Here is a 24846-nt window from a genome sequence, read left to right as displayed (position 1 = left end):
CATAAACAGAAAATGAAAATGCAATATAAAATGAATCAAAGCTAAACAAGAGAACATATATCTAACTAAAATTTATAAGAACAATTAAAGAATTAAAATGCAAAAAAAAACTTAAAACAGTGGCATAATGTTTAACCAAAAACTATTCAACTCACACATGAACTAATTTGCATGAACTTTAGAAAAAAATTTAGCAAACAATCATGAAAGGCAAGAGATCTTCAATTAAGTTAAGAACAACTACGTTGACAAATATTTCATAAGAATCAACAAGAAAATCTCAAAAATCAAACATTAAATTTATTCAGAAAGCTAAAATTCAAAACAGTGTGTTGATATGCATCAAACAAAATCTATTCACAAATACTTGATCCAAACAGCTACTGATTTCCACTAAAATTAACTAACTTAATCACAATCTAACAAGCTAATCATAAAACTATAAATCTAAAAGGAAAAGAGATTAAATAGAACTTTATGAGGAGAGAGGTTCCATGCTAAAGTGGACTGACACATCTAGCACCTACACTTTGCTCCAACCGCACCTTTTAGCTTTGATTTGGATTCTTTGTTATAAGATTCAATCTAGATTTTATATATATTAAAAATCTGTAGCTTAGGGAACTATAAAAAAAATGAACAAAATCTAACAAGATTTGCTAAAGATTCAATGTAAGAATTGTATATAGGTCAACAAGATTAATTTCACAATGTTGGATTATGGGGTCCAGTGGTCTCCCGTAGGGACTCAGTATGTCGATTCATCTGGATGAGGTATCCCATGGTGGATCAGATTCTAATGTGTGGCAACCCAACCTGCCAAGGCCTAATGGGTGAGGTATCCCATGAAGGCTTTGCGAAGCTTTTTATGTCCGCCTGTCGCTTAGTACGAGGCTTTACGCTACCAAAAGAGAATAAAGAAATAGAGTTGCGCTTTCACTATAAGCTATAGCTTTTGGTGTAGTGTAAGCGCTTGATCTTAAAAACTGGTATCAGAGCAAGGTTGCAGATTCGACTCCCCCAGGTGCCGCTGGGGGGAGATTGTTGGATTATGGGGTCCAACGGTCTCCCTTAGGGACTCAATATGTCGATTCATTTAGTTGAGGTATCCCATGGTGGATCAAATTTCGGTGTATGACAACCTAACCTGTTGAGGCCCAATGGGTGAGGTATCCCATGAAGGCTTTGCAAAGCCCCTTATGTTCACCTGTCGCTTAGTACGGGGCTCTGCGCTACCAAAAGAGAATAAAGAAATAGAGTTGTACCTTCACACTAAGCTGTAACTTTTGGTGTAGTGGTAAGCGCTTGATCTTGAAAACTGGTATCACATTGTTAGTCTTGAATTGATCATTATTTTGAAATGATAAAACATTAAAGCTAAATAAACTTGATCAAGATTTTGAAAAAGATTTATTTAGTACATGTTCTTAAGTTTTATATTTTGGTACTAAATAAATAATATAATTTTCAAAGTTTAAACAAACGTTTCTTGGTGTCATATTTCTCAAACCAAATCTACCTTTAAAGATAATTTATTTGAGCTTAAATGAAAGTCCAATTGTTGTTTTTAAAGTGAACTTATTCATTTTGGACTTAATACAATTTTGATAATATTGGTTTTGGGAAATAGATTAAGTTAGGAAAGTTGTTTTTACAAGAATAAAGTTTTCCAACATTGAACTTATTTTATTTTTCTGTATAAATTCACAAGGTTTTAATACTTGAATTTTATATGGTTGGAAAGCTCTTTGAGTTTACTTTCTAATGGATTAAACAAAATGAAAATCCAAATTTTTTAAGAAAAGATTTTGAATTTTTACTAGACTTGCAATTGTCTAAAAAACTACACAAGGGGTAGATTTGAAATTTCACTATAATTCGTACACAGTGAATTAGGTGATGAACTTTATATGGATATAAATCTCTTTAAGTCTAGTTTTTAAATCTTCAAACGGTTTGTTATTTGGATTTGTATAACTCAAGTTATGATCAAATTAGTGAGTAGAGTATAGAACAGGAAACAACCACCAGCTTGGACAGGATCGATCCCCTCTATAAGGGATCGATTGCTTCCTCAAACAGAATGCCCCCCAAGCTGAAAATCCAGAAACGGGATCGATCCCCCCACATAGGGGATCAATCACCCCAGGCAAGGGATCGATTCCATCAATAAAGGGATTAATCAGGTAAGGCTTTTCAAGCACAAAATCATGCTTGAACCAACATGAACCAATCGCTCCCTTCAAGAAGGAATCGATCGATTTTGGGTGTGAAGACCTCCAACGGCTACTTTTTCATCATTCCAATGGGCATTTTTTCACTCCAAGCTTCCCCAACAGATAGTTTCTCAATTTCTCTATAAATTGGGCACTCTAACACACCAAGAAGCAAAAGGAAACAAGAGGAATCAAAATGAATCAAGAGAGCAAGAGCTAACAAGCAATCTTTTATTTTTCTCAAATAATCAAGAGTTCTTAGAGCTTCAAAGTCTATATCCTTGCATTCATTGTATCCAAATTATCTTTTTGTTATTCATTTATCTTTGCTTTGTCTATACCTTAATGTATTTCAAATTAGCAAACACCCAACCTTTGAGAGGTTCATAGAGTTTGCCAAACACTTAAAATTTTGTATTGTGTGATTGTAAGCTTAAGGGGGAGGATAACCCTTAAGAGTGTATTATGTTGAGTTTGTAAAGCTTGGAGAAGCTTGTTTGTAATCTTCAACACATAGTGGATTTGAGCTTTGGTGTGGACAACTAAGAGAGAGGACGTAGGTGCCTTGTAGAAAAGGACCGAACCTCTATAAATCATTGTGTTTGATTTCTCTATCCCTATCTCCTTATAATTTATTGTTGTCCATATTTGATTTTAAGTTCATTGATTGTTATTGCCTTCATTATATTTTCATCAAAAGAGCTTATTATCTTAATTTTCATTAACTGTATTGAAATCATTATTTGGGAAGAATTTAGAGAGATCCAATTCATCGCCCTCTTGGATCACCATCTAACCTATAAAGCTAACACACAAACAAGTGAAAAAGTAAATGGAGATGAATTGTTTTGAATTGAAATTTGATGGAATCTATAAATTTTATTGCAAGATTTGAAAAAAGCATAAGATAATATACTAAAACATGTAATTTGGCAGCAATTTGCAATGAAAAAATTTGGGAAGAAAAAATATGTTTGAAAGTTAGGATAATAGAAGAAAAAATAAAATGAAAAAAAAAACAAAAATTTAAAACCTAGACTAAGTGTTCTCTAAAGCCAGCTTTCTCCCCTTATTTATATGCAGAAGGGAGGGGACCTTGAGTCCTAAAATCATCTAGAAGCTTCATACTCACTGCAGGTGCTTGCCTACGTCACGGTTGCTACATTACTAGGTTACCTTTGGTACAAGGTTGGGTCTTGGTGCTTCGTTCCTCGTTCTTCTTCAGCTGGTTTGAGCCTCATTCCTTCATGTGTTTTGCTTCATCCATGTCAATTTAAAGCCAATCATGTCTCTTTAATATGCCACATTAGCTTATTTTCTTGTTGTCTAACCCTAACTTGCAACGACCTAGCATTTGCATACTTCTTTAATGTACCCATGCATCAACATTTTTGCCTTTTTCAATTTTTTTTTTTTACAAAAAATTCCAATCTTTCATAAACAATTTTATCACACATTTTACTAAAAAAATTATGAAAATAAGACTAAAAAAATTAAAGCAAGAAAAGTTAGAAAACTCCATAAGTGTCAATGTAACCTATTGATACTAGTTAAGGCCATTGCACACATTTGCACAAAAAATCATCCACATTGTGTCTACATGAACCAAAATTCTTTTTTTTCTTTAATTGTACCTATACATAAGATAATTGTGCTTTTAGAAGTATTTTTGTGCCAAGAAATGCCAAAGAACAAGCAAAGATATAAATCAAATTACACTAAAATTGAGCATGAAAAAGCTATAAGTATAATCAAATCCCCAAACTTAAGCTTTTAGTTGTCCTCAAGCAAAACAAGATTGAGCAAAAATCGTACTATACCTTTAATGCTTCATTGAACATGAATGTATCATGGACTGATCAATGGATATAACTAAAGTAAAATCATGAATAATGCTAATATACAAGAATCTACCTATGCTAAGATCATTCCTAACTATAGTCCCATAAGCAAGCAATACCTATCACATATCCTAGCATGCAATCTAGTAATGTTATGCAAAACATGGCACATTAATAACAATGATCAATAAAGCATGCTTACATTCCATAAATTTGTTTAGCACATCTCTCTCCACTAATATAGATAAACACATGACCAAGGATCATTTAGAACTTCATTAAGCTTGTTATGTAAGGCTATGATCAATGTATGATAAAAGTCATTTAGGCTCAAGTATTCTAATAATACATCACATGTCAAGAATCATTCATCATTGAACTCTCAAGATAGAAAAGATAAGCTTGACTAAAAAATCACCCCTCAAACTTTGATTTTGCCTATCTTTCTTTCTTTTCTTCTTTTCTTTGCCCTTTCACCAATTTATTGCTTTTGTTTTTGTTTTTGTTTTTCTTTTACATTTTTTCTCTTTTCTTTCTTTTCTTTTTTTTTTTTTAAATTTCTCATTCTTTTCTAAGCTCCACCCTTCTTTCCTAATAATGCGTAGCTTATAAATGGTGCATGAATGTCTTAATGCATATATAGGGTAAGAGACCAAAAAGATAAAAAAAAAATATACAAAATAAGGCTATGGGCTTCTAATGTGGTTTCAAAACAAAAGAAAAAAATGATATCATAAGGCTCAAATGGGATGACTATGAAAATATTATGTCAAGGTTGCCTTGAATGGCTCAAACATTCCAATGATGACTTATATCATTTCTCTAATCATGTGTCATCTAAGATTTCACTTCGAGAAACGATCAAAACAAATTCAAATTCTAGAATCATAAAGCACAAGTCTAAAGAGCAATACAAAAATAATATTATGCTCATATAATCAATACTAGATAAAAAAAAAATTGCAATTCCATGTTCAATGCATCACTCACAAATGAATACCATATTCAAGAATTCATTAGACCTAAGTATCATCTCATAATTCACATACATTCAATCTTTTCCTAAAGCTATATTCATTATCCATCACTATCTACCATTGGTTTCATGTAGAAATATTCAAAGAAAGTATAGTAAAGATTCAAGCTATTACATCTTAAGTCAATTTCAAATAAAACTCAAGGAAAATCAAAAAATTTTATGAAGAATTTTTGAAAATTTTCCTATACCTCCAAACTTAAACAACACATTATCCTCAATATGTAAACATCAAGCAATAAAGCATAAAAGAAAGGAATAAGAAAGCTCCCCTATCATCTTGGAAGCATGATGGTTGAATGTCCATTTCTTGCTTTGGCCAAACTAATGCATCCATTTCAAGCTCTTATTCAATCTTACAAAACAAGAAAACAACTATACAAAGAACTATATCAATATGTACAAGAAAATCATAACCTAATAAACAATAGGCAAATAAACAAGTAAGTACATCATAGCTGAATGAACACAAGAACAAATATGTATAAATGAGTAAAACTGAATATGTACAAGAAAACAAGCATGCAAATGCATATATAAACAAACATGCACAAAAAGAAATAGAATGAAAAATAAAACTTGGGTTGTTTCGCAATAAGTGTTTTCTTTAAAGTTAAAAAGCTTAGACTATGAGTTCAAGAGAATCAATCTCTAAAATAAATTGCTTCCATCACTCCTCTAACCCCACCTCTATAATAGTGCTTCAATCTATGCCCTATTCACTTTAAAAGGAACCTTTGTCACCTTATTCATAACTCCACAATACCATAGGGAAAATTTTGTGTCACCACAAATGGGCCCATCCATCTCAACTAAAACTTCCCTGAAAAAAGCTTTATGTGAGAATTAAATAGCAAAACATGCTGACTAGGCTCAAATGTCCTATCCCAAATTTGGTTTGCATGCTACTTTTTCATCCTCTCCTTAAACAATCAAGCACTACCATAGGCACGCAAGAGAATTCATCAAGTTCATGGAGTTGTAAAAGTCATTTCTCACTTGTAGCATCTAAATCAAAGTTCAAATTCTTATTAGCCCAATTGTGCTCTAACTCAAGTAGAAAATGACAAGTTTTCCCATATAAAAGTTGATAAGGTGACATCCTAATTGGAGTCTTGAAAGGCTATCCTATATGCCCACAATTTATTATGTAATCTCTTATACCAATCCTTAAGACTCGAATTCACAGTTTTCTCAAGTATGGAATTGATTTCATTGTCTAACACCTCTATTTAACCATTACACTATGGATGATAAGCAGTGACAACCTTATGAGTGACCCCATACTTTGCTACTAATGTAACAAAAACCTTATTACAAAAATGGGATCCCTCATCACTCATGATGACTCCAAGGATTCCAAATTTAAAATGTACATTCTTTCTAAAAAAGTTAAGTACTACCCTAGCATGACTAGTAGGCAAAGCTATCATCTCTACCTATTTCAAACATAAAACATAGCCATCAAAATATAATGGTTCCCACAAGAAGAAAGGAAAAGTCCCATGGGTATAAAAGCCTATACTAACACATCAAAAATTTCAACCTCTAAGATCGAGTTATGGGCATCTTGTGTCTCCTAGATATGCTTTCAATTCTTTGACATCAATCGTACCTATGAACAAACAAATGCACATCTTGAAATAGAGTGGGCTAATAAAATCCTGATTGAAACACTTTCGCTGCAGTCTTCTATCTTCCAAAATGTCCACCATAATCAAAAGCGTAACAATGTGTAAGTATATCATCAACTTCCTCCACCGGGCTAAAAGAAAATACTAAAATATGTAATTTGGTAGCAATTCGCAATGAAGAAATTTGGAAAAAAAAAATCTGTTTGGAAGCTAGGAAAATAGAAAAGAAAATAAATTACGAAGAAAATAGAAATTTAAAACCTAGACTAAATGTTCTCTAAAGCTAGCCCTCTCCCCCTAGTTATAGGCAGAAATGAGGGACCTTCAGTCCTAAAATCATCTAGAAGCTTCATTCTCACTGCAAGTGCTCGCCTAGGTCACAGTTGGTACATTGCTGGGTCGCCTTTGATACATAGTTGTGTCTTGGTTTTTGGTTCTTCTTCAATTGATTTGAGCCTCATTCTTTCATGTGTTTTGGCTTCATCTAGGTCAACTTAATAGCCAATCATGTCTCTTCAAAATGCCACATCTTCTTTTTTTGTTGTTGCTTAATCCCAACTTGCAATGGCCTAGCATTTGCATGCTACTTCAATGCAACCATGCACCAACATGTTTTGCCTTTCTTAATTTTTTTCTACAAAAAATCCCAACACTTCATGAGCAATTTTATCACACATTTTACTAAAAAAGATCTATGAAAATAAGACTACAAAAATTCAAGCAAGAAAAGTTAAGAAACTCCCTAAGTGTCAATGTAACCTATTCACACTAGTTAAGGCCATTTGCACACATTTGCACAAAAAATCCTCTACATTGTGTCCACGTTAACCAAAATTCATCATTTTCTTTAATTGTATCTACACATAAGATAAATTGTACTTTTAGAAGTATTTTTGCCAATAAATGCCAAAGAACAAGCTAAGATATAAGTCAAATTGTACTAAAATTGAGTATGAAAAAACTAAAATTTAAGTGTAACCAACTGACTACATTTTTTGACACATATCAGTGTCTTATTGGATGTTTATGTGATGTTAATAAAATTAACTAACAATGTTAGTCCTAAATACCAACATGATAATAAAAAGAAATTTCATATACCAATTACAATTTTATTTCTTTAAATATAAAACTAACACAAAGTGTATAGTTTAGGGACAATTTTTATATTTAACCCTTTGTCTATATATATTTCAAACCAGAGATATATTGCTGTCTAGATATTGTATACTGAGCCACAGATTAAATAATTCCTAACGACCCCAAAACCCTAACCTTAAGCAAATTCGTTATTATGATGGAAGGCTGATTGAGGGGAATTATTAGCAGTGGCGTCGAATCTGTCTTCTTCGTGTAACTCCACACAAACCGGTTGAATAGGATGTGGCTCGGGAATGTAAGGATCGGGAGGGCTAGATTCTTGACTGCAAAGAACCAACCAGGACCCCTAATTTCAATGCTCCACCCTGCATTTCCATGCCAAACATCTTCCCATAGGCTATATAGTGCGGTCAAGACCAAATAAACTGATATGGCAACTGCAACAAGGAAATACCTCTGCTTGTCCCCAAATCCAGCAACAAAATCAGAGTCCTGGTTGAGCAGCAGTATTATCGGAGCCAGAAAGAATATTGCCTGATTTGAGCCACCAGTGAGATTAACATTTAGGATCAGGCATATAGCAAAGCACATCACAGTAGCAACGTTTCCAACCGGGGGCATCCATGCCCCTTCAACAGCCATCCTTTTAATTGTGAAGGTTGGCACAGCAGAGGCACGGCGTTGCTGCATGAACCTCATTCGTGGAAACCTGCTGCATGAACCTCAAATTCATTATCTCCAAGGAAGCTTTTAATTCTCACTTGACCTTCTAATAGGTAAGTCACAGGAAATAGAGCCATAAGGAGGGCAAACATCCATGGTAGGAACTTTGTGCTGGAAGCAGAGCGAAAATGGGTGAAGACCACAAAAAAAGATGCACAAACCATTGTTACAATGATGAGCACATGAAAGACAGCAGTCTGAAGGAAAAACTCAGCAGACATGTAAACACCAAGAGCAATACCCATCACAATGGAGTAAAATGTTCTCAACTCTACTAGGTACTTAATGGGTAAGACGGATGTCACAGCAGCTAAAGTGAGAAGAATTGCCAATATAAGTAGCCAAGAAGGTCAAGTTGGCTCTGACGACATGAAGCCATATATGGAAATATCATCAGCAGATTGGCGCGTAGCTTTGATTACGTCAGATCGATTCGTCCATGGTAATGGAATTGGTGGCTGCATTAGGATAAACAGGATACCTGTTGCCACAATAGGAAAAAACTTATATAAAGTTTTTTAAGTGAATTTTATAAATTTTTTTAATTATTTAATAAAAATTTTAATTAAAAATTCAAACTGATAGGTTAATAGAATTTAATGTGAAAATTAATAATATGTAAAAAAATATTAAGAATATTATTTACAATTTAAATTTAATTGATACTTATTTATTAGTAAAAATTTTATTAATATTTTTATTAAAAATATCTAACTAAAACTATACATCAAAATTTTTTCAAATTTTATATATTTAATCTATATAACGAGATATTTTAATTTATCGATTTTAATTTTTAATTTTTATTTAATTATTTTTAATTGAAAATTTAATGAACTTCGTCTAAAAAACTTCGTTTAAGTCTTTCCTTGCCACAACTAGTACGATGCATCTCTTTGCAGACTGCATAAGCAAGACAAGACTGAGTATAATCAATGTACTAAGATTTTCTGTGAAGAAACAAAATACTTTGTGAGACATTCTTTAAAAACATTTGAAGCAGCACAAAACAACCATAATTTCTTATTTATGTTCAAGAAGCACCACATCAACTATGATTTTCGACTCAACAAGAAAAAGGTATGTGTCGAATAGGTTAATTTGCCTACACAGTTATTAGTTAGAAGCTTGTTCTCTTAGAGATTTAGGAGGAGAAAAGGTATTGGAAGCAAGAATGAATCGTTAAAAACTCCTTATTAAAACAAAACAAGATTGGTTTTTATGATAATGTAAAAGGAAATTTCATGACAAATAATAACTCAAAACAGTATATGTTAAAGCAACAGAATGTATCCGTGCCATGACATGAAAGAAATGTAGAGCAACTACGGGTACACGAGCTAACTGTTATGGGTCGATACTTAAATTTCGGGTTTGTATAGCTCCAGGATCCAAGCATGCATTCTTCCGGCGTTTCAGATCAATTTATTTATCACGCGATTTTATCTCACAAAAGACATCTCATAATAAAGGGAATGTCTGAATCCTTATATCCCAAGACCAATTCTAGTACACAGTCGATGTGAGATTCATGATTTTTTTCTAAGACCGTGACATCTTTTCCCATACTAACGAGGGCTCATCGTCCTCGGTGACACATCGTTTATACCCTCAGAGCTGACTTTGATACCACTTTATCACTCTCGACGTGGGGGAGCACCACTTAATCCGCTGATCAGCCCACCCTGCCTACCCCACTGGGTGCTTGGCGTGGAAGCCCTTAGGTGCAGAGCCATGCTTCGCCACAGTTCACAAGTGAGAGTTCTCAGGGATTGATTATTCCTTTGTTTTGATATCACTTATCACGATCCAAAATCAACTTTCAGATTCAGGCGGCTTCAGGATCCGAGTATGCACTCTTTCAGCTTTTCAGATTAACTTATTTATCACGGTTTATATTCTTATATCACAAGATCAACTCTAGCACTAAGAGGGATATATGTGAAACTTTATATCCTAAGATCAATTCTAATACATAATCGATGTGAGATTCATTATTCTTTAGGAACGTGATACCAATCCTGTCAAAAGAATTCAAAAGCCTACAAGCAAACCATCAGACGGAGGTCTACCATTCCACCGTTGTAATGCTTCGAAAACTGTTTCACGGTAAAACCAGACTGATAGCGCAACCAATGCAACATGTGCATAGCCTTGCCAGGCTTTAATCTTTGATGCTGTTCTCGACTTTTGTCCCTTCAAAGTTTATAAAGTGAACAAAAATGGGACAAAGAAAAAAAAAACATTGCTTTCATCTCAATTTAAGAATGAGAGAGAGAGAGAGAGTGCCTACCAGTAAAGAAGCATGGAGGTGAAATAGCCAATAAAAGAACAGCTGACACCCATACAACAGATTTAGAGGTAATAAACAACATAGCCAGATTGAGGAATAAAGACAGTTCAAAATCCAAATTGCCTTGGGTCCAATTCGATGATCCACAGAAAGTCTTTGCACAAGTGCAAAGCCAACCAATGTTGTCATGATGATCATGTAGCTTGGATACATTACATCATCATCCAATCCATAATAGTATATGCTCGAATAACTGAAAAACCGATTCTCAATGTAAACAGTGCATGGCTGATCAAACCAACTTCAGTAAAAAAATGAAGTTTCCCCGGAAGAAGGGCTAAACCTGGAACAGCCATGGCTAGACTAACATCCGCAACAATAAGTTTACAAAAGGATTTTAGATCCCAGAAATTATGCAGCACAAACCAGATGACCATCAAGCTCCCAACCACAACGAAGGCAAAAAATGATGGAAGACTTTTCTTTGCAAAGAAACGAGCCAAGTAAAAGCCAGCAACTGAAGGTAATGGAATAAACTGCAAAAAAAAAAAAAAAAGTTACAAATACCACTAAAACTTCTGAACATTAAAAAGGAGTTTCTTTCTTTTTCCCTCCAGTCTTTTGAATAAAATTCATTATATGAACAGCACAAGCCAAGAATAGCAATTATTAAAGAGAGACAACTATTTGTAGTAAACTCAAAATGCAACACTATGGGCCACATTTTTTATTTTGAAAAGCATAGTACTTTTATTAATAAATGAAGTTTGAAATCCAAACTTCCACTTGCCAGATCCCAAAACAAGCCAGTAAGAACCAAGCAAAAAAGGACAACTCCAATTCTGGTAATCCATACCTTACAAATGATCAACTAATTCAAGTCTAATGAGGCTAAAACAATCAGGTAACAAGAAGATAACCCATCCTAAGCATTCTGTCAAGCATCCTTCAAGCATAAATGATAGCTCATTAAAAAAACACATGTTATTTGCAACTATCCCCAAGAAAGCAGCCAACTGAATCCTTTCATTATCAGCTATGTAGCCTCACAGTTAATGAAATAAGAACGAAGCTCCAAAGAGTCGCCATTCTCGAGTCAAATCCTGCAGGCTACCAAATTTTCAGTGTGATTCATCCAGCCTTTGCAAGTCCATCTGCAAGCCAACAATTAAATGGCACATTGAACCTAATTTATGAGAGCACAATAACGAAACAATAAAAGAAATGGTTGCTCTCACTTTCACATCAACCAAACATTGCAGATCAACCTATGTTTTAAATATATATATTAATTCTGATATTATTCCTTTGTTTTATTATATTTTTTAAGAATATATTATTTTTGTATATTATCTTAAAATGCTCATGGATTTGATTTAATATAAAAATTTATATTTGATATAATATTATTATATAGATTCTATATATTATCAATGAATCAAATGATAACAATTTATTAATAAAACGAATAAGATAATAATATCTCAAATGATGGACAAAGTCAAGGAAATTGTAAGATACAGGCTGTATTAATTGAAATATATTGCACAAGATATGGTAAATAAAAAATTTAAGAGTAATTTATTTATTTCAACTAATTCAAAAAAATGCCATAATTTCTACCCATGAAGCATACAATCAGTACGCACAAGTTTAAGAGTTGTTAACGTCATAGACCTTATCCACACAAGTTTAATAAGAGTAATTACCAAAGTAATATTCAGTCACAATAATTACAACCAAAGTTAGAATATTCAACAACAAAAAATCAACAATATATGAACAAGACTAACAGGCCGTGAAATGAAAATGCAGCATAAAAAAGGCGACCAACATTTCATCTTCAGCCTAACTCCACACAAGCTTTCACTAGGTTGAAGTCGAAGAAAAAGGGCTGGTAGGGATTTCATTCACTCAATCATTTATCAATGTAATCCCTCTTGAATTCCTTGGGCAAAGCGAAAAATAAATCTTTCTTGTATGTATCTTTACTTAGCAGTAAGTATTTCAATATTTTTGAAGTAATCTCAATTGCATGATTTCGGTGAAAAGAATAATTTTCTTATTATTCCCCCGGCTTCTTTCTTGAAGAATGATGACGTACCCCTAATATCTTGCGAAGCTTCTTGGTATGCCATTACAACTTGCCTATCTCTTCTACCAAATCAACCTACCCATCAACGTTCCTAGACCACTTCTTGCTTTTCGCAACCTTTTTAGGTGGAGTAGAAGCATCTTCTCCCTTCTTTCTGCTTCCCTTCCCACCTCAAAATCGGTGTCAAGTGCATCTTCCTTGGGCATTAATTTCCTCCACGGTATCAGCTTTGTTTCACGCTTTTAGCTCTGTTCTTGTTGCTATGTCTTTGCAAAAGATTGTGACGAGGTCAATGTACGCATGAAATTTTGTATCCGCATCAACTGATTTATCGAATTAACAAAATTAGACAGAAAAATATTAAATTTATATAATATCAAATATTTAATTAAATATTATATAATGTTTAATGTTTATATAATATTAAATATTTAATTAAATATTATATAACATTTAATTTTGTATTAATAAATATGATTATTGAATATTAAATATTTATATTTAATAATTCATATAACTATTATTTTTAGAAATTAATTGAATTAATATTATTTAATTTATATTGAATTATAATATTGTTTACATGATATTAAATTCAAAAATAATTAAATAATATTGTTTAAATATTATGTAAATTATATGATTTAAATAATAATTATATTTAATAAATATAATATTATTACTATTTAATTTTATATTTTTATTTTGTTTATTGAATTATTATACTTAAAATAATAGTATTTATTTTTAATGTGTAATAATATTACTGGCCAAACATATTTTAGGTTTTTAAAATTTTGAAAATAAAATAAAATAAAACAAACACAAAATCTCGGAAATAAAAAACGTAAAAAAAAAAAAAAAAAACTTCTGACAAAATGAAAATCTCAAACAACCCCAACTTTTTTCTTTTCAATTTCATTTTATGTGTTGAATTGATACAACTCATCTTACTATCTCAGCTGTCTGCAGCAGCACAGCTAACACCGCTACATGAACTGGTCAAGGCCAATTAACGTCAGAAATCGGGAAAAAGAAACAGGCCAATAATGCATACTGATATCTATCCATGAATAATGTGTACAAGCTCCACACCCGCCTCATCAAAACCGGTCTCCAAAATGACCCTCCCTCCCTCCGCCCCCTCCTACTATACTTCGCCGCCTCTGCCCCCGTATCCTTATCCTATGCGCGCTCTGTTTTCGCTCACATTCCCTCCCCTGACACCTTCGCTTACAACACTATCATCAGGGCCCACGCTCACTCCTCTCCCTCTCACGCCGTTTCCTTCTTCAGCGCCATGCGCCGTGACGGTATATCCCCTGATCACTTTACTTTCCCTTTCGTCCTTAAAGCCTGCGCCTCTCTCTGCACAGGCCGCGAAACTCACGTACTGATAATTAAACTCGGTTTGGATTCTGACATTTATATACAAAACGCACTGACAAGTTTCTATGGCTCGTTTGGGTCAGTGGCGAAGGCACTCGACGTGTTCGATAAAATGCCTGATAAAGATTTGGTTTCTTGGTCTAGTATGATTTCTTGTCTTGCAAAAAATAATTTTGGGTACGAAGCTTTGAGTTTGTTTCAAGAAATGCAGTTGGCGGCAAATTTTAAGCCGGATGAAGTTACCATGCTTAGTGTAATATCTGCGGTTTCAAGCTTAGGGGCTTTGGAATTGGGTAAATGGATTGATGCTTTTATTTCAAGAACTGAATTGAAGCGCACGGTTTCTGTGGGTACTGCGTTGATTGATATGTATTCTAGATGTGGCTCTGTTGATGATTCTATTAAAGTTTTTAATGGAATGCCTGTGAAAAATGTGTTGACTTGGACGGTATTGATTAACGGGCTGGCTGTTCATGGGCGCAGTAAAGAAGCATTGAAAGTGTTCTCTGAGATGAAAAAAACTGGTTTGAAGCCAGATCATGTTACTTTTAATGGAGTTTTAGTGGCTTGTAGTCATGGGGGACTAGTGGACGATGGATGGGGAGTTTTTGATAGCATAAAGATGGATTATGGGATGGAACCTACGGTGGAGCATTATGGCTGTATGGTTGATTTACTTGGTCGTGCAGGGTTGCTTTACGAAGCTTTGGAATTTGTGGATAGAATGCCTACTAGGCCCAATGCTGTTATTTGGAGAACTTTGCTTGGAGCTTGTGTGAAACATAATGAGCTTAAGTTAGCTGAGAAAGTGAAGGAGAGGATTTGTGAGCTTGACCCTAATCATGATGGTGATTATGTTCTTTTATCCAATGCATATGGTGGAGTTGGTAGATGGGTTGAGAAAGCAGATGTGAGAAATTTGATGAGGGAGAAGAAAATTGGGAAGAATCCTGGTTATAGTTTTCTGAATGTGGAGGAGATGATTTATGAGTTTGTTTCAGGAGACAATTCACATCCTAAATCCAAGGAAATTAAAAAATTCTTGATTTCAATAATTGATGATCTTAGAGTTGAAGGTTATACCCCCTATACATCCAATGTGTTACATGACATTGAAGAGGAGGAGAAGGAGCAGAATCTTACTTATCATAGTGAAAAGTTGGCTGTTGCTTTTGCGCTTCTTAGCTTTAAGGATAGAAGGGCCATAAGAGTCATAAAGAATCTTCGAATATGTTATGATTGCCATTGTTTCATGAAACATGTTTCACATAAGCTTGACAGAGAAATTGTTGTCAGAGATCGGAATAGATTCCATCATTTTAGTAGGGGATCTTGTTCTTGCCAGGACTACTGGTAATAAATAATCCTCTCTGACTCTCTCTTCTGTCTTCTGCATGTTTATATTTGTATTGGATTCCGTATATGTTTTGAGTGGCTTTCAGGCATGTAGTTGCTCTAGTTTCAGGACGTATTTTGATATATACTTCTTTTTCCTATTGCTCCATCAAAAAATAAGTAATCTTATATAATTTTTATGTGGAGGAAAACAAGAGGCACAGAAGTTTTGTTTAAGATATTTTATCAGCAACACTATTACAGCCTGGATCCTCTCAACCTCGACGGTAAATTTTCTGATACCGTAACAGATGAGGTACACAAACTGAATTCAAAGTGAATGCTACTGAGCATTTTATTGACCAATTGCTTCTGCTTGTATTTGGAAAGGGCGCATCCAAGGAAAATGGTTGTTGAAAACTTCCCAAATTATGTTAACCAGGTAGAGTAACTTATATAGTGTTTAGTTTTAACACATTTGGTAAGTTCCACTTGGAAGAGATACTGATAAGCTATAAAATTTTAATACACTAATGAATAATAACGCTTTGAGTTCATGTTTTTTGGTTAATTTGCCTTCTAGTTATGTTGGTTTTTTTTTTTTTTTTTTTGTATAAAGGTTTTAGTCAATTACTGTTGTCTGTTTCTTTCGTTCCTTTATTTATTTACTTTTTTGTCTTGAGGTGGCTCTAGTTCATCAGTCTCACACGGGCAATGGCCCAAAACCACTTTTGCCCATTGGAACAGCTGGATTTTCCAAAACCGTTTAATTCTGCAAGTTGCCCTCTCCTTTCCCTGGACTGTGGAGTTGAACCCGTAAAGCGCTTAAAGCCTGATGTGGATCCAATTGCATTCCGTTTAATTGCGCTTGGACATTTTTTGGATCCAATCGTATTAACGGGGTCGTTTGGATCCAATCGAGGTGGTACGGTTGGCTCATTTCGACAGTACTACATCTCAAATTTCTTCTTAAAATTCGGATGGATAGAAAGTCAGATAAGATTAAAAATAAAAATAAGATTTGTTATTATAACAGTAAGATTAATTATTATAGTAATAAAATTAAAATTATTTATGAGATATATAGTTAGCTATAAACGTATAAGATTAAAAATAAAAATAATATTTGTTATTATAATAATAAGATTAATTATTATAATAATAAAATTAAAATTATTTATGAGATATATAGTTAGATATAAACGTATCGATTGTGATGAGATAAAGTATAATGTTAAAAAAAAATATGATTGAAATTTATATATAATAAAATTTATAGTATATATTTGAGAAACTAATAAATTATTGAAAATTATATCTATTAAATTTAAAATTTTATTATATAAAATTTATTATACATTTGGCAAAATTTTAAGTTAATAAATAATTAAAAATTACTAATAAAAATAATAACGTTATATGATTTATTTTTTAAATAATTTACATTACTACACAAGTGATAAACATATTAAAAAAAAATTTACAAACATTGATAAAAAAAAATAAATAAGCAAAAAATAATTAAAAAAATAAATGTGGATTGGAACCAATATAAAATATGTGGGATTTGACCATATCTTTATTATGCCTTTTGAGTTTAAAGTTTTAAATAAAATAAATTGATAAATGTCTAATTCAGTTATAATATGTACAATGAGGGTATTTAAAAATTTTTATCCCCGATTCTAAGTTAAGAATTTTCACTGACCTCTTTAACGCCAGTAACGATCGAGCACCTAATTGGAGGTACGGTTCAGTCGAAAATTTTCAACCACTTATCCAAATAGCTTTCTTGCAGTGTGAATTAAAAGGGTGATATTAATTTAGATAAAATTTGATTCGATTTTTTTAAATATTATATAATATTATAAAATTTTGAAATATGATTTAAATTAAATATTGATTTGATTCAAATAAAATCAACCTAAATTTTATTTATTAAATTTAGTTTGATTTGGTTTATCAATTTTAATTTTTAATTTTTAATTTTTTTAATTTTATATATTATTTTAATATAAAATTTTCATATATTTAAATATATTTTGATATAAAATTATTATTTTTATTTTATAAAAATTTAATATATATAATAAAATATATATGTAATTTGATTCTATTCTATTTGATTTGATTTTTTTTTATTTTTCATCTTTTAATTCAAAATTCAAATCAAATTTAATATTTAAATTTAATTCACATTAAATAAAAAAGTTAGTTTCCAATCAAACACTATAAATCTAAATCAATTTTTTTTTCCTCACCGCCGTTATTGTGCTAGTTGCACCGCACTGACGCTATACAGACAATCTAATGGGCCTTTGGTGACAATTTCCCCTCATCTCGCCTTCACGTTCTCATTATATCCTAAGGGATTTGATAGTCTTTCTGAAAAATAACGCGCAAAATTCGAATTTAATCGGACATTTCATTGCCGCACAATGAAATTCATATGCCCTCAGTTGAAAGGAAAAAATATAATATTTTAATATAAAATATGTATGTTCCCGTTTGAAAGTTAAAAATATAATATTTTCATATGGAATAATCTATCACTATTTATTAATAAAATTTTTAAGATTTTAAATGTTAAATAATATTAAATATTCATATAAATATTTTAAAATTTTATTGATAGAAACATTGTTTTGTATAATAAATAATTTTAATAAGTTTTAATTATTTATGAACTTCTCAAATATATACTATATATTTTATTAAATATAAATTTTAATTTAATATTGTTAATGATATTTTTTTCAACATATTGTATCTCATCATCATAATTATCTTTTCATTTAAACATATATATCATAATTAATTTTAATTTTATTATTATAATATTTAATTTTATTATTATAATAATTAATTTTATTAAATCTAATCATTTAAAATATAATACGATGACACAATATAATACAAATAAAAACACAAAAATAATATAATTTAAAATTTTAATAATAATTATATATAAAATTAATAAAATAAAAAAGATATATTTATATTTTTTTGTCACATAAATTTTAACATATAATTTTTATATAACAACATAAATATATAAATTTTAATATTTTATATCACACGAATACACATATCATCTTATCTAAATTTTATAACTACTATTATTTTTAATTTTAAAAAATAATCTCATCATCCATTAAATAAATCATAAATAAAATAAGATGAAATGGTTACCCCTCCTTTCTCCGTTGGATGTCATCTGGCTCGTCGTGACTTATTCATCGAACCCATTTGTTGAGATGTGGCGCTTCTTCACACGCTTGAAAGCTCTTTAAGTTTTCTAATGACGTAATTATTATGTCATGTCTAGGTAGGATACTACTCGAATTCCTAATTTTATATTGCTACCCGATGGAAATTCGCGCATGCGAGCAATTTGTAGTTGTAAGTTAACGCATTAAAATTTGACGTTGGATATTGAATATTGAAATGTCGGTCGTGGAATCACCGACTGGACTGGATAAGGGCAACAGGGCGTGATGGCCCCCCTGGTTTGCACGTGGTTAGACATTGGCCCTATTTCCTGCCCAGTTTGATAAATTAACGAAACTGTTATTAATTCTTTTTTGGCAAGAGTTGACCTCAGAGTAAACGCTTTTGGCGTGTAATACAAGACTGATGTGAAGGAATCATGTCAACTTAATTACTCTTGGATTCTCGTACAATGCAATGTAATATATCAAACAAAATTTTGTTAACTTCTGTTTTGGAGCTATAAGTAATGGACAATTTTTGAAGATGCTCGTCGATGGAAGTTTCTTCGTTGTTTCCTCTTGGCATTCTCTCTTTCGGCTCTTATTGTCAACTATTGACAAACGAATGTAAATATATTATTCCTTCATTGTTTCTTATTGGCCCAAAAGCAAACACAAACCTTTTTCCTTCATTTTGCTGGATATGGACCCATAATTTGTCTAAAAAAAAAAGATAATAAATGAATTTTAAGAATTTCCCAATCTCAAGACTTGCATGTAAAATGCATTATCAACGCATAAATTTGCCAGTGAAGGAAGGAAATTTTCCTTCAAAAAAACTAAGAACTAATACATGAGGTTTGCCTATACGTCAACCCCAAGTTGTGAAGGAAAGCAACCATGAGTTAGACGGGACCTCCGATGACGTGCTTCAACTTAAAATATAAGGCTAAAAAGGCCCTGTGACGATGATTCCATGATCGAGGGCGTCCCTCGCCTTATAAAAACAACAGATTAGAAGAAAAGAAGTTGGAAAACATTGTAAACAAGCTCAAAGATATTTTTCCTTTTTTTTTTTTAATTTATTTCTCTTTTGGCATTTGAAGAAAAGATGAGGATCATGTTTCACGATTCAATCATTCCAAAAAAAAGTCACAGTTTTGAATAACAGCTGTACCAGTTAGGAATTTTAATACCACTACTAAACATAAGCCTGGTAAGGGTAATTCCGTTGATTTGGTCCTCGCTGAAACCTTCGTTCTCCCCTTTCTCTCTTGCTGCTAATGGGTAAAACTAGACAATTTCTGTGAAGGAGCAATCTAACATTCCCTTCTGTTTTAAAGTTCTCACAAAAAAAAAGAAAAAAAACTTTTGTAAAGGTTCAGTGTTACCGTTGCCGTTATTGACTTGCTTGTTCCTCCTCTTTCCTATTAAAATCTCGGAGCATGACAATTTTTTTGCTCATTCTTTGTGCTTTCTCATTGCTTTGTTCTTCAACCAAAAAGATTCCTTGTTGCTTTCACCTAAAGGGTCAGGATTTTCTGCTTTTCTCTTACTGAATGCAGCTCTTGATCACCCAAACAACAATCCAGGTAACCACTATTCTTTTGCATTTCTCATAGTTTGTTGTAGTTGACTTAATCATCTTTCTTCTTTACCTTTTACTTTTTCTTTCGTTTTTGTGTTTTGTGGGATGCCGCAGATAGTATATCATGTCGTTTTTACCAGCACGAAAAGGTAGACACAGACAAAGATACGAGGATAATCTGAGACTTGTTGCCGGGTAATCTCAAAATTTCGCCGCTTTCTAAATTTTAATTTCTTTCCTTGTTTCTGTTTCTTGTTCTAGCTCCATTATTTTGTCTCTAGCCTGTGAACATTGAAATTTTTATCTCAGTTCTGTTAAAGCTCTAGTAATGTGATTGTCATTGTAGTAACCTTTTTGGTAGTGTTGATAATATAAGAACATAGTTTCAGGTGAATAAGGTGTCTATGTCTTCCTTAGATGTGTTAAGAATTAGTGGCAAGCATCATTCTTTATCTTGGTGCTTCTTTCAAAAAGAAAAGAGAGCAAAATATCAATAACTAGTGCCAAATTATTGTGGTTAAACGTGATAGTGGTTTTGCTTTTATGTCGATTTGATAAACACTAAAACAGAGATGGGCCTTTGCCTTGACTTTCTGTTGGCCCTGTTATTGTCTTTTATTTAATTTCTTCACATCCTTGTTTTTCTACAAGGACTTTAAGAAAAAGGTAAATAAAAATAAAAAGAAGGATGCCAGTGCTCATGTTTTTAAACAGAAAAGACAAGATAGAATAATTATTTGAGGCATGAAAGTTTTTTTTTTTTATTGGGAGGGGTGAAATAAATGCAGGATCTATAGGATTAATGCGCACAGAAGTCTATTTAATTGATGAAATTACTTCGTTAATTTTTCATCTGCTACATCTGTTCTGTATTTATAAAGGTTAAGAATGGACACACTAAAGATAGTTTTCTCGGTATAAATTAGAGTCATTGAGCACTTGAAAAATTCGTTTGAAGTGGGTAATATTGCTCTTGGTGCTTACTTTTCCATGTCACTTTTCGTAAATATTATAGATCAGTTGATGTTTGAAATCATAGCAGATGACAAGCACCCTTGCCTTTTTATTAATTTATAAGCTAGTGCAAGGTGTCGTGAAAGAGATTGACTTATTGGAATCTTTAGAAGTGATGCAATATCAGCTGCTACCTTACGCACCAGTTTCTTTGGATGCATTCTTCTTCATCAACAGCTGCAAACCTGCTTTGTTCTCTGTTGTCTTTTTCACTCATAGTTGCTCTTTCTGGTTCAAAAATTTAGGTGCATTCCATACAGATTCTTAAATGTTGAGGATAGGAACAGCAATGTGATGAGCAGGATTACTATTCTCATGATATCGACGCCAAATCGTGATGATCTTGTGTTCCCTAAGGCATATACTTATCTTCCCACTCCCACATTATATCCTAAACTATTTAATTTATTTGATGTGTTTATATAAAAACCATACCATGGAAGGAATTGTTGATGTCAAGGTTGACACATTTATGTGAATGTCAGGGGGGATGGGAAGATGATGAGACTGTTCATGAAGCAGCATGTCGTGAGGCCCTGGAGGAAGCCGGAGTGAAAGGAATACTTGCTGTAGGTTTCAATATCCGTTCTTGGCATTGGCATGACTAACTGTTCTTGCTTATTAAATTTAATACTCATATTATGGATACCTGAGTTATCTGACTTCTTTTAATTAATAGTAATTAAATTCACTTGCATATATAGTTCATGGGTTGTTGACAGTACAGCTACAATTAGTAATCTAAAGAATATATCATGTCTTTCTAAACTGCCACAAGCTCTTGGCTAAGGTACATATTGGGGAATGAGGAATATATATTAGTAGTTTAGAATGTTATGTATTCCTCGTTGAGAAAAATCTTCTATAAGTACTATAAAAATAAGTGCCTTTAGTAATATGACTACTCATGTGTCTTTAGTAATGAGACTAAGTATTGAAGTTGAAGGTGGGTCAAATAATTGGGCTTTCTAGTAATGATCAAATTACTAAAAACACATGAGTAGTCATGTCTTGTACCCAAAAGGGATTTTAATTCGTTCAAAGTGTGTCCACTACCCATCTCTCTTTCCTTAATTCATGAAGCTAATTCTATTGAGTGGTGCTAGCTGATCTTGCTTTATTTGATACATTAATCCATCAAATTTATATGCCTTCTTTGAGATGTATTCTTTAAAAGCATTTGACTCGTTCAATTATAACCAGTCGGTAATGGCAACTGGAGGGTATAGAATTTGATGAAAATGGTGATGTACTTATGAATGGATGGAGACATAATATTTATTTATCAGGTTGTATATGATCTATGGCATGATAGAATCATTGATTATGGTCAGACAAAAAAGAAAAAATGGAAAGACATGAAATTGTCTTGGAAAGGAAAATGGGACTTGAGGCAACTACAGTGTTCGACTGTTGCTCTGGTGCAGTCAAAATTGTTACGCTGATGCTGCACATGTTTCTTCTCTTTGCAAGTTCAATGAGAATGAGCTGTTGAAATATGTATGCTACTCATGCTAATATGAATCTATATAGCAACTTCCCTTTCATCTAAAGCACATATCGTGGCTGGTGCACGAGTTTGAACAGCATTCAAAATAGTTCTAGCTTTCCATATTTCTAAACGAAATGTGGTTTGCTTTGGTCTTGTAATCTTTTACACATTGACGTTTGATGATGCAGAAATTTGTATGAGGTTTTAATTTTATTATTTACATGCCTGTATTACTAATCGTACCTCAATGCACAAAATCATTGCTAAGTGCTGACAGTGACAGCTGCAGTTGATGTATCATGTTGTGATGGACTGACATTCCTTATGTAAATCGGTGTTTTCAATATATAATGTTGTCATTTTCACTTTATCCAGGAGGATCCACTGGGAGTCTGGGAGTTTAGAAGCAAGAGCAGACAGAACAGCTGCAGCCTGGAAGGTGGTTGTAGAGGTTATATGTTTGCCTTGGAGGTGACTGAAGAACTTGACTCATGGGCAGAGCAGACTAGTTACAAGAGGAAATGGGTCAGTAAAAAAAACTAAGGTTTAACAAGACTCTAGGTATCTAACTTGGCATTACAGGCGCGTTGCACATATTGGTCATATGGAGAAGATTGCCTTATCTTTTAATATAAATCATCTGGATAATGCCCTAAGTGTTTATCTCTTAACATGTTTGGAGTAGTCTGCAAGATGAACTTGTTTTGTTAATACCTTTTTATTTCTGCCAATTTGATGATCATATAGCCATATTTGAACTATGTTTATGCGTGAACTGTTTGATGTCTTGTACAGCTTTCCCCAGAAGAAGCATATAAATTTTGCCGGTATGATTGGATGAGAGATGCTCTTCAAGTATTTTTGAGAGCCATCGACAAAGACAGAACGAGTGCTAGGGCAGAAAAGTTGGAGGAGCTCCCTATGTTCCCAGCGTCGGATGCTCTGCCAGAGCATCATCAGATGTTATCAGCTGGTTGTTCCGGCAAACCACCCAGCGTACAGCACCTTGAAGAGTCTTTTACTAATAAATGTATTGTCCAGGGTTAATGAGTCCTAGACAAATGTTATCGATTAGGTGTTTGCCATCATTAACTGTTAAATACTGGGTCACATTCAATCTTCTAATCTCCTCTTCGCTGGTACAACTGCTGTAAAAACATAGCAAATGAGAAGAAAAATAAACTGGACTTCTCACTTACTCTTATTTTTTAGAGTTTAAATTATATTAGAATGATGTTAAAAAGTGAATTTTCTTTAAAAAAAAAACTAATTAATATCATACATCCCCTAAATCAACTATCGTTAATATTTTTAACCCGAATTACCCTTTACACTTATTTGCATTCATTTTTTTAATTAATTAAATAAGAAAAGTAGAAGCCAATAATGGTTAAAATACAAAGAACTACGCTGATTCTCTACTTCCACGTTTTTCTTTTTGGAAATGCAATTCTTCATCTTTTATGTAACCAATTTTTGTGGGTGGAAGGAGTTTATTTTTCTTTTGTCTATCAAAATTCTATTTCATCAAAAAATTTTGTACTCTTATTATTTCTATCATGTGTGTGCTTACGAAAAAATTATTTTTAATGATGACCTTAAACAAATCAAATACAGTTAAGAGGGAAAAAGCAAATAAATGGAGGATTCCCTCGGAAAAAAGGGCACAACTCAAGGACATCGTCTCGTGTGTGACTTTAATATCTTCATTGGTGTTGATTTTGGTTATAAAAAAAAAAAAAAAAAAAAAACCCTTATGTTGATCATCAAATGAAAATTAAAAAAGACTAACCAATAATGAATTAATTTAAAGAAAGGTGCGGGGGGAGAAACGAACAAGATGAAAAACCAATAGATAGAAAAGCAAGCTCTGAGTT

At 32.6% G+C, this 24846-nt stretch overlaps 1 protein-coding gene and 2 pseudogenes across 3 annotated transcripts; 2 read left to right on the top strand and 1 right to left on the bottom strand.

Moving 5' to 3' along the window:
- Positions 1-7909: 7909 nt before the first annotated feature.
- Positions 7910-12198, bottom strand: LOC111308141 (uncharacterized; annotated as a pseudogene). Its single transcript, XR_016327157.1, has 6 exons — positions 11895-12198; positions 10859-11380; positions 10568-10763; positions 9851-9895; positions 9428-9454; positions 7910-9054 (listed from the first exon to the last, which is right to left on the bottom strand). The product of XR_016327157.1 is annotated as an uncharacterized LOC111308141 (transcript).
- Positions 12199-13682: 1484 nt separating this feature from the next.
- LOC111309320 (pentatricopeptide repeat-containing protein At4g21065 pseudogene) lies at positions 13683-16741 on the top strand (annotated as a pseudogene). Its single transcript, XR_016331450.1, has one exon. The product of XR_016331450.1 is annotated as a pentatricopeptide repeat-containing protein At4g21065 pseudogene (transcript).
- Positions 16742-19812: 3071 nt separating this feature from the next.
- Positions 19813-24173, top strand: LOC111309321 (nudix hydrolase 13, mitochondrial-like). The gene is made up of 6 exons (XM_022908397.2): positions 19813-20467; positions 20578-20658; positions 21723-21834; positions 21963-22046; positions 23345-23494; positions 23765-24173. The coding sequence occupies exons 2-6, from the start codon at positions 20588-20590 to the stop codon at positions 24014-24016; spliced, it is 669 nt and encodes a 222-aa protein (XP_022764132.1). The 5' UTR covers positions 19813-20467; positions 20578-20587; the 3' UTR covers positions 24017-24173.
- The last annotated feature ends 673 nt before the right edge of the window (positions 24174-24846 follow it).

Source organism: Durio zibethinus, chromosome 2 (assembly GCF_047325235.1).
Source record: "Durio zibethinus cultivar Kanyao isolate XHJ-2024 chromosome 2, ASM4732523v1, whole genome shotgun sequence".
Classification (NCBI taxonomy): domain Eukaryota; kingdom Viridiplantae; phylum Streptophyta; class Magnoliopsida; order Malvales; family Malvaceae; genus Durio; species Durio zibethinus.
This window is presented reverse-complemented; position numbering and strand designations above follow the sequence as displayed.

Coding starts and splice junctions, on each gene's coding strand:
- LOC111309321 (XM_022908397.2), top strand. CDS start 20,588: ATGTCGTTTTTACCAGCACGAAAAGGTAGACACAGACAAAGATACGAG. Junction 21,835..21,962: donor ATGATCTTGTGTTCCCTAAG/GCATATACTTAT, acceptor TGTGAATGTCAG/GGGGGATGGGAAGATGATGA. Junction 22,047..23,344: donor GAGTGAAAGGAATACTTGCT/GTAGGTTTCAAT, acceptor CACTTTATCCAG/GAGGATCCACTGGGAGTCTG.